At 44.5% G+C, this 13,578-nt stretch overlaps 1 protein-coding gene across 1 annotated transcript in view; it reads right to left on the bottom strand.

The window, feature by feature from the left end:
* The window catches only part of Afg3l2 (AFG3 like matrix AAA peptidase subunit 2), a 44,866-nt gene that overhangs the window by 9,847 nt on the left and 21,441 nt on the right, over nucleotides 1-13,578 (bottom strand). Inside the window, exons 9-13 of the mRNA NM_001134864.1 lie at nucleotides 13,218-13,355; nucleotides 8,224-8,377; nucleotides 4,912-5,019; nucleotides 4,695-4,820; nucleotides 1,697-1,807 (exon numbers count right to left, since the gene is read on the bottom strand). Of these exons, the coding sequence (NP_001128336.1) occupies nucleotides 1,697-1,807; nucleotides 4,695-4,820; nucleotides 4,912-5,019; nucleotides 8,224-8,377; nucleotides 13,218-13,355 (637 nt within the window). The remainder of the gene's footprint in view (nucleotides 1-1,696; nucleotides 1,808-4,694; nucleotides 4,821-4,911; nucleotides 5,020-8,223; nucleotides 8,378-13,217; nucleotides 13,356-13,578) is intronic.

Below are 13,578 nucleotides of genomic sequence, written 5' to 3' on the forward strand. Positions count from 1 at the left end.
ATAATGACATTAAAAAATAGCAATACAGTACTATACACCTCCTTACCAAAGACATAAGTAGGCTGCCTAAACTTCCTGACTGAAATCAGGCTAAGAGACAAAGTCTAAAATATATCCAACTGCAACACAAATGTATTTCTCATCTCTGCCTCAAGCTCGTTCCTAAGCCCCATACCTCTCTTGGGAAAATCAACAGACATGTAAATATAATTCGCATCTAGGTCATATGAAACAGGAAACTCATAGGAAAGAGAGAAGACCAGAAGAGTCTTCTGCTTGGCTTTGTTATGTAGAACCCTCAAGTCCTTGGAACACAAGGATGCTTGCTGTGGCTGCCAGTGGAAGGCAGAGGACAGGAAAGATCATTCTAGTCAAAGACCTGAAATTCCTACTCAAAGCTGGCCAGGCCATCACACAGGCCAGACAGTTAAAGGGATGAAGGAGTTTGTCAAGAAACACTCTAGGAAGGTCAGGTCCCAGATCCACAGCCCAAATGACCCTGTGTAAGAGTTCAATACCAGGGCTGGAGAGATGGCTCAGTGGTTAAGAGCACTGCCCTTCGGGGGGAGGGGGATGTTTGCCCGGATACCGGGAAAGGGAATAACACTTGAAATGTATATAAGAAATACTCAAGTTAATAAAATATATATATATATATATATATATATATATATATATATATATATATATATATAAAAAAAAAAGAGCACTGCCCTTCCACAGGTCCTGAGTTCAAATCCCAGCAACCACATGGTGGCTCCCAACCATCTGTAATGAGATCTGCTGCCCTCTTCTGGTGTTTCTGAAGACAGCTCCAGTGTACTCATATACATTAAATAAATGAATCTTTAAAAAAAAAAAAAAGTTCAATACCAACTGTAGAGCTCAAAGACCTGAAATTTCAGCTTCTCCAGACCGCAGAGAGGTAGACCCCAAGGCTCATTTTATATCATGATCTATAATTGCAAACCCTAATAGTGCTCATTCTGTAGTGGGCAAACCATCACCCTCTAAGTATTTTCTCTGTTTAAAGTAATTCATGTGAAGGGGAAAAAAGCTATGCTCCCAATGGTATAACCCAAGATAAGTATACTCCACAAAGCTACTAGGGTCAAAAGTTACTAAGGATGAGTTAATGCACCTTCTGTTTCCACAAGCATTTCTTTTTTTGGGTGCTAGGGATGGAACCCAGAGCTGTGTGCATGCTAAGCAGGCACTTCACCATTATTTGATAAACCATAACCTTCGTGCTTATCTGACTTTACAAACCATCTCCTCATACTTCATCACAGGCTTCCTCTCTGTCTCAGTGTGCCCCATTATTACAAAGCATGAGGCTTTGGCTCAGAGAGGCAGCAGAGTCAACAGGCAAACTCCCTTCTACCTCCCGATGGGGAAGGGTTCAGGTGCAAGAAAGCAGGAGGCAGGACTGGAGATGGCACGGCAAGCCCCAAGACCACATGGATACACTTTTTCTTTGGTAGCTCTTGGAAAAACAGAGAAATAATGGACTGGAAAGTCCTATCATGAGCTTTTAAAAAAAGAGTCATGCTCTCACCATTCACCATTTAACCTAGACTGGGCTCAAATCTGAGATTCTCCTCTCACCTCCTGAGTGCTGGGATTATAGCCACAGACCACCTATCACCTTGACTACAACCATCCTTTTGACCCGAGTAATGCTCAGCTGCCTTACCTCCAATCACTCGCTCAATCGCTTGTTCGAAGTGCTTCTCGTTAATGGCATCTGAAAGGTGTCTGGCAGCAATCAAAGCAGCTTCATTACAGACATTGGCAACATCAGCGCCTGCAAAACAAACACACGGAATCATCTCACACTGACCGGTCACACACTGACACCCATGGGACTGACAAAAGGTTTAACTGAAATACAATGGGAAGTGTGTAGGAACTCTAAACTATTCTGGTATTAAGTACAACCTATATAATCTTGGCCCTGTGAGCTAAAACAAGAGGACCAGTCGTAAACAGGTAACTTTAGAAAACTATTTACCTTAATAGATATGATTCATGTAAGAGCAAAATATGATAGCATTTAAAAATGTTCATTTTATTTATGTCTATAGTGTTTTGCCTACATGTACATCTGTATATTGATTGCATGCAATGCCAACAGAGACCAGAAAAGGGCGGTGAATCACCTGGAGTCACAGAGTTGTTAACTCTGTGAGTGCTGGGAATAGAACCTGGGTACCTGGGAAGAAGAGCCTTTTTTTTTTTAAAGATTTATTTATTTATGTAATTTATGAATAGGAGTGCTCTATTGCAGGTGTGCTTGCATAACAGAAGAAAACATCAGGGGTTGGGGATTTAGCTCAGTGGTAGAGTGCTCGCCCAGCAAACGCAAGGCCCTGGGTTCGGTCCTCAGCTCCAGGGGGGAAAAAAAGGAGAAAACATCAGATCCCAGGACAAGTCAGTTGTGAGCCACCATGTGGTTGCTGGGATCTGATCTCAGGCTCTCTGGAAAAGCAACCCGTGCTCTTAACCACTGAGCCATCTCTCCAACTCACAGCCAGTGCTGTTAACTCTGAGCTTTCTCCCCAGCACAATGACAATATTTTTAAATGTTCATTAATTTTTTTAGTCTCACCCATCTTTACTGAGAACGACTCACAGGCATGTTAAACAAAATGCTTATATAAGGTATAATAAACATACATTATTAAAGTAATCTATATTTGGTAACGAACTAAATTTACATAACGTGAAGCTTGTCAAATGCTTGTTTGGCCAATAGTGGCTCTATGTGGATTTTTCAGATTAAGTATGTGTTAACTCAAGTAAGCTACAACATGTGCTAAATAAACAAGTTTTAAACAGTACAGTGGGTAAGGTGACCCACAGAAACTGCCCCTGAAGGAGAAGAATCTCAGGGGTAAGAAGAAAGACAGTGGGGCTGGGGATTTAGCTCAGTGGTAGAGCGCTTACCTAGGAAGCGCAAGGCCCTGGGTTCGGTCCCCAGCTCCGAAAAAAAGAACCAAAAAAAAAAAAAAAAAAAAAACAGCTTCACAAGGTCACAAAGGTCTTGACTCCAGCTGAGACACAGAGCACAGAAGGGTGACATGGGAGAAACCAGGCCATGAGAACACTGCTCCAGCTCTGCAGCTCCCAGGCGGCAGCAGCAGCAGCCTCGTCCAGACGGCAGCAGACACTGCTACCACAGAACGGGCACAGGCCGCACAGCATCTATTTTGGTGGCAAGTTTCAGCAGAGGAGAGGAATCCTAGTCCATATGACTTGGAACAGTCAGGTGCCATCTTGGAAGGAACCTAGTTGTTTTTAAATTTCTGCTTTCCCAGTGGTCTGAGAACACAGAACAATAGCTATCAGGACTTGAATTAACCCACTACAGTCCTAGGGTAAGCCACAGCTCTGAAGGACACCGCAGCAAATATGAGGACCAGGAGCTGACAACCAAACCCGCAGGCAGCAATGCAGGCTGAGAGCACTCAGGGGCAGGCAGCGCCCCACCCCCAGTGGCTGGAAGAAGACACCACTCACTGAGGACAACTGAGAACACGGGGCCTTCAGTGAGCAGGCAGAACCATTTGCCAGCTGCTTTCTGCTGTAGAGATCAAGCACACCGACTCTCCAACAAACCCTTGGCATCCACAGCTCCAGCAGGGTGATGGGCAGGTAGGGGACTTTGAAAATGAGAACACAGGTCTCATGCCTGTACAGATTTCTTCCCCAACCCTCAATACCCTTGAGAAGCCCCCAGCTTCCAGCCAGACCCTTAAGAACCCCAGGGGACATAGTTCAGGTCTGTGGAGCGGGACAGAGCCTACACAGCTGGCAGCTGGCAAAGCACAGCTAGCAGGGGCCCTAGGGACACAAAAGGGAAGCCACATGAATCGACACTTCCTTACAACATGCCCAACACCTACAATCAGTCACTTAAAAGAGTCACTGGCTAGTCCCCAGTGCTCATACCTGGCACCAATTCCTGCACACTCAGAGACTACTCAGATTTTGGTTTTCCTGAAACATTATGGTTCACTATCAGGGCCAGTCACGGTGACTCAGGAAAGTGCTTCCAGCGCAATCCTGATGACCTGAGTTCAAGCCGAGAACACAGGTAAAGGTAGGAGAAAGTGACCTGACAACTTTGTCCTCTGACGGCCACACATGTGCCACAGAATGCACATGTGCCTCCCTTACTCCCAAATAAACACAAAGACTGGAAGGAGATTTCTGCTGTCCAGGCTGGAGGTGGAAGGAAGGGCTGCTGACAGATTCCTCTCAGAGCGATATGGTGTTTCCAAGTTAAATTATAGTGATGGCTGCACTACAATGTCAGTACACTAAACCCACATGCACACTTGGTAGTGGTGGGCATTACAACATGCTATCTACTCAAATAACTGTTGAAAGACAGCTGGGAGCAGATCCTAAAGACGTTTGGATAAAGTGATGTCTGCCTCTATCAGGAGCTGATGATAATGCACTATGCAGGCAGAGGATGGGGCCCAGATGTTAAGTGCCACCCGCTCTCCCAAAGCTGCTAACGTGCTCGGCGTTCAATCTACTGCATCCTCTAATTATTGCATCTGTGACGTTTCCCATAACTAAAAGGTAAAAACAAGTGATGGGGCCCCAAGTGAAAGGAACTACCATGACCTGGCCTTACCAGTGACTGAAATACAGTGAGAACAGCAGCAATTTCCACTCACCTGAAAACCCTGGAGTCAAGGACGCCAGTTTTCTGGCCAATTTATCTTTTTCCAAGGCACTGTCTAGTTTCAATGGTCGAAGGTGAACTTTGAAGATTGAAGCTCGTCCTTTTATGTCTGGGGGTCCTTTAGAATTATATTTAAGGGGAAAAGGGTCACAGTGAGACACAGCTCTACCACAAAAGTGATCTACTGAACCCAGTGACTACCATCTCACCAATGAAGATCTGCCTGTCAAAGCGGCCTGGTCTCAGCAGAGCTGGATCAAGGATGTCTGGTCGATTTGTGCCTGCCAGGATGACCACGTTGGTGGTGGTGTTGAAGCCTAAAGCAGGGGTAGTGGAAACGCAGAGTCAGAACCAAACAACGAAGGCCGAAAACAAGACTGGCGGCGGTGGCAGGACATCAGAGCCATAGCTGTAGACGCTGTTTTCTATTCTCACCTAAAATGTTTGAAAGTCTCATGTGCACAGGTAGGTGCTTTGTCGGCCCGAGGAGGGCATCTGACCCCCTGGGACTGGAGACAGATTATAGTGAGCTGTCATGTGTGTGCCAAGGACCAAACCAAACCCTTCGGAAGAGCAGCTGGTGCTCTGACCTGTCTCTCTAGACTCTCTCTCTCTCTCTTTCTCTCTCTCTCTCTCTCTCTTTTTGCCGCTGCTGCCCCCACCCCCACCCCGACTCTTATTTAGCACTTTTTAAGCCAAAACCTTGAATTATTTTTCTCATTTGTTACCTTGTTCTTAGACATAAAAATCACATATTAAAGTTTTGGCCAATATTATTCCTATTTTCAGAAATGCCTACTTACTAACACACACGTTTGCCTGTAAATGATGCACAACGTGACACTTCAGCATGAGAGACAATGGGTGATTATTGGCACTTGTGCTGGGAACACGGAAAATGCCCTCTGCTAGCTATTCTGAAAGGTAAACAATTGTTCACTGCTGTGCTGGCTATTCTTGGTTGTCAGCTTAACTTCATCTGGAGCTAACTAAAGTCCAATGGCTGGCTACACCCCTGAGGGATTTTTTCTTAATTAGATCATTTGAGGTGTGAAGATCCACCTTTAATCTGGACCACACCTTCTACTGGTAGTCTACACATCCAGTCCATTCCTTCACTGGCATTAGCCTATCCTAAAGACCAGCCAAGGCACCCAGCCTCATGGACTGAACAACTACTGGACTCTTGGACATCCATTGGCAGACATCCCTGGCTGGGCTAGCTGGATCACAGCCTGTAGGTTACTCACTCTAATAAACTCCATATGTGTGTGTGTTCTCTCTGTGTCTCTCTCCCTCAGTTCTGCTCCTCTAGGGTATTTTCAAACCCACAGAGGTCAAAAACCACCTGCAGTCAACATCTGCCAAATCCACACTTTACTGTGCTTCAGTTTTCATGTTCCTGCCTGGTAACTACAACTGTGGTCCCTGCTGTAAGAGACTAGAAATTACTCCTCTATAACTACACTAATACCCACCACTCATTCTCTCTCCAGCACTTTCCTTACATGGCAGTTTTAACAATCAATTTCCTTATTTTTAAATCATTTTTTCCTTGTAAAGATACAGAGAGTAGTAGGTGGGTTGAAGAAGGAACTACAATCAGGATGCAAAGTGAATAGATAGATAGATAGATAGATAGATAGATAGATAGATAGATAGATAGATAGATAGATAAAGGGAAAAGAATATTCAGGACAAGAAATCCAGTTTGAGTGGTCAAAAACTGGCTAAAGAATAGTGGTGATAACATGAGTTCATACCGTGATGAATCAGCTAACCAATCATGAGTCAATAAACAAGTAAAAGAAAAAGAGACACACAGAGGCCACTCTGTGTTCTGGACTGGCCTAGAACTTACCGTGTGGACCAACTTGTGGTGAGTCTCTTAGCTCTGCCTCCCAAGTGCTGTGCCCTATGCCCAGAATACTTGCTTTGTTTTCAGATTTTTATTATTTTTAACTACATGTGTGTATCTGCATGTAACTTAGAGTACATTTAGAGTGCAGAGGCTGGAGTTACAGGCATTTATGAGCTGCCCAAGTTACAGACAGTTCTAAGGTACAAACAACTTAGGTTGCTGAAAACAAAACTGGGGTCCTCGGCAGCTGTACATACTCTTTCTTAACCATTACGCCGTCTCTCCCACCATCAATCGGCTCAATTTTATTAACCATTCTCAAATGTTCAAACCCTTCCCGCAACCTTGCCCCTTGCCCACAGGCACTAAAGCATTCCTGGGTGGTACCCCAGTGTGGCACTCTGATTTGAACTCAAGAGCTTGGAGGGTAAACTGACTGTCAGAGGATGGGCAAGGTCTCCACCCTCACACACACTGATACTGTGTCTGCTTCCTCATCTAAGCCAGTGTGATGCCTGGCACTGTGCCTTCCCTTTCTGTAAACAGAAGCAAGCATCCACACACCTCCCAGCAGGAGGATGCAGCCCTAGAAATTGTGTCTTTAACTGAAAGACAGGCTGCCCAGCATGGAAAGACTGCTACTTCCTGGGTTAAGAAGTACAGGTAGCTCGTACCTTCGGATTTTTTAACCTGAAAGATGGGGTGAAAGTGGTTAAGGCTGTACTTCAGATTCTGAATCTGCTTCTTCCCAGGACCAGCAGTTTGGCTTGATCCTCTCTAGCTATGCAGGTGGCAGCAAGGAGCTGCAGCTTCCAGTTAGCCACACCACCCTTAGGAAACTCCACAGAGTGCTGTGCTGCTCAATAGAAGCTCTGTGCACCAGAGATACTCACTGTATTTTGGACTTAGGGTATTTTCAACTTAAATGCAAACCCACAGAGGTCAAAAACCACCTGTAGTCAACATCTGCCAAATCCACACTTTACTGTGCTTCAGTTTTCATGTTCCAGAACCACCTTCAACTCTGAGGACGAGACAGACATTAGCTCTTGGTTGATGATTACTTCACCAGTTTTCTTAGTCAGCATCATCTTATCGCCAATACTGAGGCAAATGCGAGCTAAGGGACTGGTATAGAATAACGTTAGATGCATGGATGTACGTGCATCAGGTGTGTGTGCCTGTGGAGACCAAAAGAGGAGGTGGATCCCTTGAACTGGAGTTGCAGATGGTGGTGAGCCAAAGCACTTGTATATTTCTCTTCAGGCAGCTGCCATGCAGGGTCGTCCCCTGGAGGAGCAGCAGCTGCTGTCATTAGACTCTCATCTCTAATGATTCAATGTTCTTTTACTCTTTAAAGTTTGTCACAGTTAAAATTCTCATTCAGGGGGCTGGGGATTTAGCTCAGTGGTAGAGCGCTTGCCTAGGAAGCGCAAGGCCCTGGGTTCGGTCCCCAGCTCCGAAAAAAAGAAAAGAAAAAAAAAAATTCTCATTCAGAAAGAGTTGGGGATTTAGCTCAGTGGTAGAGCACTTGTCTACCGAGCGCAAGGCCCTGGGTTCGGTCCCCAGCTCCAAAAAAAAAAAAAAGAAAAAAAAAACTTCTCATTCAGAGATGTGAGACAACTAGAACTCAGTTTGACACAGATGGTTGACCGCTCACCGTCCATCTCCACGAGCAGCTGATTGAGTGTGTTCTCCTGCTCACTCTGTCCTCCAAAGTTGCCTCTACCACGCTTCCTTCCCACAGCATCAATCTCGTCAATGAAGAGAATGCAAGGAGCATTCTTCCGTGCAAGGGCAAATAAGTCTCGGACCTTGACAGAAAGAAATCTGAGTTACTCTGCTGACTCGATGTTACTAGTTCAGCAAAGCTAACCTCAAAACAGGGCATGGTGGCACACACCTGTCCTTGTAGCACTCAGGAGGCTGGGGGAGGAGGACTGAAAAAGGGAGGGCAGCCTGGGCTACACTGTAAAACACTGCTCCCTCCCTAAAGACAATTAAATCCTAATCTTTCTGTGATTCACATTACATATCCAGATACTGTTTCAGTTATAAGTAGTAAAGCTGGTGAAATGACTCAGTGAGTAAAGGTGCCTGCCACTGAGCTTGCTGACCCAAGTTTGACCCCCTGGACCCACCCAGTGGAAAGAGAACTGACTTCCTGGAGGTGTCCTCTTCCATTTATATATATGCTGTGGAACACACTTGCCTACACACAAAAATAAATGAAAACATAATTTAAAAAGTCATGACGAGTAAAGGAGCAGGAAATGAGAGTATTAAGCAGCTGACGTAAGACGGGTCAATATCATTCCTATAATCCATAAATTACTATGCTGACCACATCGGCTGTTTTTATAGCATACTCAGTACTGTGCAAGATGCCCTGCAGATACACTGTAGTTGGCCTCTCCTCTGACCCTGAGCTAGTCAGTTAGCTTCTTCCATGCTCACACTTCATGCCCAGGACAGCTATTAACAACCAAGGCTCTTAACAGGCTTCACACAGAGCTCAATTTCCACACCCACCAGCTCACCAACAGAACTGGCAATGGCGGTTCTTACCCACAACTCACAACAGAGGCCACTTCTGCAGCTAGCTGCTCCCCTTAAGGCTATAACTTGGAAACATAGAAAGGGAAATAGCCCTGGGCCTCACCATCAGCCCTGGCAAGTGCACAGTCCAGTTTCCCATGCTCAGATTCATGTCCTTTCCCAGCCTAGATTCTAGATTTTCATTCCAACTCTGCCCTGAAACGATTCATCCCTGCTTGTGAACTCCCAACCCCAGCTTCAGAGCTGTGATCAAAAGACCTCTTGCCCTCAAGCCCAATCCTTCAGCTCCTGGCCTTAACTGGAACTTGGCACCCTTGCAAAGCTCTCAAGTGGGGTCTACCCTATGCCCCACTACTACTGCTCCTCCTTTTTAAAAATTTTAACCTATGTTGACTTAAATGGAAAAAAAATGTTATGAAAGGGCAAGGTGGTGTTACTTTCCAAACAAGAAGATATAGCTTTTAATTTGTAGGAAAGTTTCAGAATTCTACTGCAAAGTCTTATTCCTGCCATGTGGAAGGCCCCACCCTCCTTGCTAAGATCCTCCACACTCCTGATGCCTGCTGGGCACTCTTCCCTTTGTGGATATACACATGCACATGATTGCTGGACCCACTGAAGGCCAGCACCACCACTGGCCTTCAGTAAAGTCAGCCAAAAGCTGTCCATCCTGCCTACTCCCACCTGCCAGACCAATTCACCACGTACAGCCCAAGCACCTCATATGACCAAGGCTTCATCCCCTTTCGGCTCCCCACCGTCCAGCACCATTCACACACCTCCCTTCTTCAACACCCCTGTGCATGTAAGGGTTAGTGGTATGTCACCTATCACCTGACTCCATCTTCTGTTGTTCTAGGGAATATCTGTCCTGCAAATCCATAATAATCCACCTGCTCCATTAACTGTGACCATCACTGACACTAAGATCCCCACAGTATACTCGCTACCAGATAACACACTTTCCTACAGATTAAAAGCTATCTCTATCAGCGTGTTTGCAGAGTGCTGTGACACCACCTCACACACTGACAGCTTTTTTTTCATTTAGGTTAACATTTTTGACACAGGTAAAATACATTAAAAATATCTCTTTAAAATTAAACTATCCCCATACCTTCTGATTTCAAACTTTATAGAACTATAGTAATTGTTTGGTTTCAGACCCTAGGGCAAAGGATTTAAGTGCATATTTTACATTCCAAGGCAGATCTGGCCTCAGGTTTCTCTCAGCATCCTGCAGTCCCTAGCTGGCAATATCCTGCCCCCAACCTTGAACTTTCCAGACTAGGGGATGGGCTGCCCTTCCCCCAGAGGCTCTTCCCTATACATTCCAGTCATTATGGTTTTCTCTCTCCTCCCTCCCTCTCTCTCCTCCTCTCTTCTCTCTCTGTGAGAGCTCTTTTTCTCTCTTCCCTTTCCTCTCTTTCTCCCTCCTCATGGCAGTAAAGCTGCCTATGTGTATTTTAGTCTAGCTTCAACTGGCCCATTTTACCTTACAGGTAATCAGAGCATGGTGCTAGTTAAGGAACAGATGTGCAGATCAGCAAGAGAACTGAGAGTCTAGCAAAAAATGCATGAATCTGTGGTTGACAGTGCAAGACCATTCAGTAGGGGAAATGGTATTTTCAACAATAACGCTGTGAGAGTTGGATGTATATGTGTGTGTGTATATATATATATATATATATATATATATATATGTATATATGTATGTATGTATATATGTGTGTGTATGTGTATATGTGTATATATATGTATGTATGTATATGTATATGTATATGTATATGTATATGTATATGTATATGTATATGTATATGTAAGGAGCCAGGCAGTGGTGGCACATGCCCTTAATTGCACACACAGGAGGCAGAGGCAGGTGCCTCTGAGTTTAAGGTCAGCCTGGCAGATAGAATGAGTTCCAGGATATCCAAGGCTACATAGAGAAACCTAGTCTCAAAAAACTAAAAGAAAGAAAGAGAGAAAAAAAGAAAAAGAAAGAAAGAGAGAAAGAGCGAGTGAGCCACACTGCCTTGTCCATAGGTCAATCTCCCCTTTCCTTTCAGACACATACATATTCTTCCTCCTTCTCTCTCCTCCCCAACACAATACATTCTTATTCCTCCCACCCCTACTTACTTACACACACACACACACACACACACACACACACACACACACACACACCTTAAGAAATCTTTTTTAGGGCTGGAGAGATGGTTCAGAGGTTAAGAGCACTGACTCCTCTTCCAGAGGTCCTGAGTTCAATTCCCAGCAACCACATGGTGGCTCACAACCATCTGTAATGAGATCTGATGCCCTCTTCTGGTGTGTATGAAGACAGCGAGAATGTACTCACACACATGAAATAAGTAAATAAACCTTTAAAAAAATCTTTAAAAACAAACAAACAAACAAGGAAACAAGTCCTTGCTTCAGGGTGTGCTGAGCATGGTAGCTTACATCTTTTATCCCAGAACACAGGAAGCTGATTTTTGTGATTTAATACAAAAGACCTCTCCATTGCCTAAAATTATAATCCATTAGGTTAAGAATTCAATGATGGGCTGGAGAGATGGCTCAGAGGTGAAGAGGACTATTTGCTCTTCCAGAAGTCCTTAAGTTCAATTCCCAGCAACCATATGATGGTACATAACCATCTACAATGAGATCTGGTGCCCTCTTCTGGCCTGCAGGTATACATGCAGGCAGAATGCTGTATACATAAATAAATCTTAAAAGAACAATTTAAGGACTTTTTGCTGAACATTGGTGGCTAATGCCTTTAATTCCAGCACACAGGCAGTAGCAGATGGATCGCTGTGAATCTGAGGCCAGTCTAGTTTACATAGCAAGTCTCAAAGAAAAAAGTGTTCATAAACCAATTATATAACAAGGAATTAGTAGCCAAATGAAACTTTTGACCACTCAATTAACAAAAGCATCAATAAATAAATTAATAAAAGAAGAACCAGGAGGTGAGGCCAGGGAGACAGCTCAACAGTTATAAAAGCACTTGCCACACCAGCCTAACACCTTGAAGCTGCTAATCCCAAACCCCATGTAAAAAGGCAGATACAGGGACAAATCCAGCACTCCTCTAGTGAAATGGGAGGCAGAGGCAGGAAGTACAAGCCTACACAGGCAGTACAAACAAGAAAAACCATCTCAAGCAGAATGAAAACGGACTCCACAAAGCTGCCATCTGACTTCCGCATGCACACCATAGCACAGGCATGTCCATAGGCATGCAATAAATAAAGGCAGGCCAGGAATGACGGTGTACATCTATGAGCCTATCCTTTGGGAGGCTGAGGCAAAAACACTGCTGTGAGTTCAAGCCAAGCAGAGCTACAAAGCTAACACAAGGCTAGCCAGGGCTACACAGCAAGGCCCTGTCTCAAAACACAAAGCAAGGTCTCAAAACACAAAGCAAGGTCCACATGACGACGTAGAGGTCTTCTTCCAGAGGACCCAGGTTCAATTCCCAGCACCCATGTGGTAGATCACATAGTTTGCCTTAGACCTAAAACAATTCCTCCTTCTCTTCCTCTTCCCCCTTCCCCACCCCTGTAACTCCAGTTCAAAGAGATCTGACACAGATATTTACTGAGGCAAAACAGCAAAGCACATTAAAAAAAAAAAAAAGCTCAAAACAGAACAGATCACACATTTATTTGAAATGTCTGAAAATATGAAATCTATAGATGTTAGTCTCTGCTTACGGATGGGAGAAAGAGAAGACTAAAGGACCTGGGCATTTTTTTATCATGACTAAAATGAGTTAGCTGTTCTAACAGTTGCACAGATCTAAAACCCATTTAATTGTACACTCTAGGACAGCGTGTCAATTACCCAACATGCCTCAAGAGCCACTACACACAAAGTAAAGCTGTTTACTGAAACCTATCCATCAGAATTATCTTGAGAAGGAACTACAAGACTGGCTGGGGCGGGGGGGGAGGGGTAGATGGGAGTCGCACAGCCCTGCTAGTGTAGCTGAAGACCTAATGAGGGCATTACCAGTGAGGGGTCCCTCTGGGAACTCAGGAATGGTCATCCTCACCAGCCACCCAGGGGCAAAACAAGACTTACCCTGGCTGGACCAACACCGACAAACATCTCCAGAAACTCAGATCCACTGACAGTGATGAAGGGGACATTGGCTTCTCCAGCTGTGGCCTTAGCTAGCAGTGTCTTCCCAGTACCTGGGGGACCAGTGAGAATGGCACCCTTCAGACACAGAAATGAAAGAGTACATGGAATCAGAATTTTGAAAACGTACACTGAACATTCCTAACAATTCCAAAGGATACCTCTGTTTCTAAATCCTACTGATAAATGAAATACTTACATTATAGCAGAATGTCTTTACAGCAGTAAGGTTAAGAAAGGGATTGTTAGAGACAATTCTATTTCTAAATACTATGGTAACAATGTGTTGTGAAGTCTCACA

The sequence above is a fragment of the Rattus norvegicus genome, chromosome 18 (genome assembly GCF_021556685.1).
Source record: "Rattus norvegicus strain SHRSP/BbbUtx chromosome 18, alternate assembly SHRSP_T2T, whole genome shotgun sequence".
Classification (NCBI taxonomy): domain Eukaryota; kingdom Metazoa; phylum Chordata; class Mammalia; order Rodentia; family Muridae; genus Rattus; species Rattus norvegicus.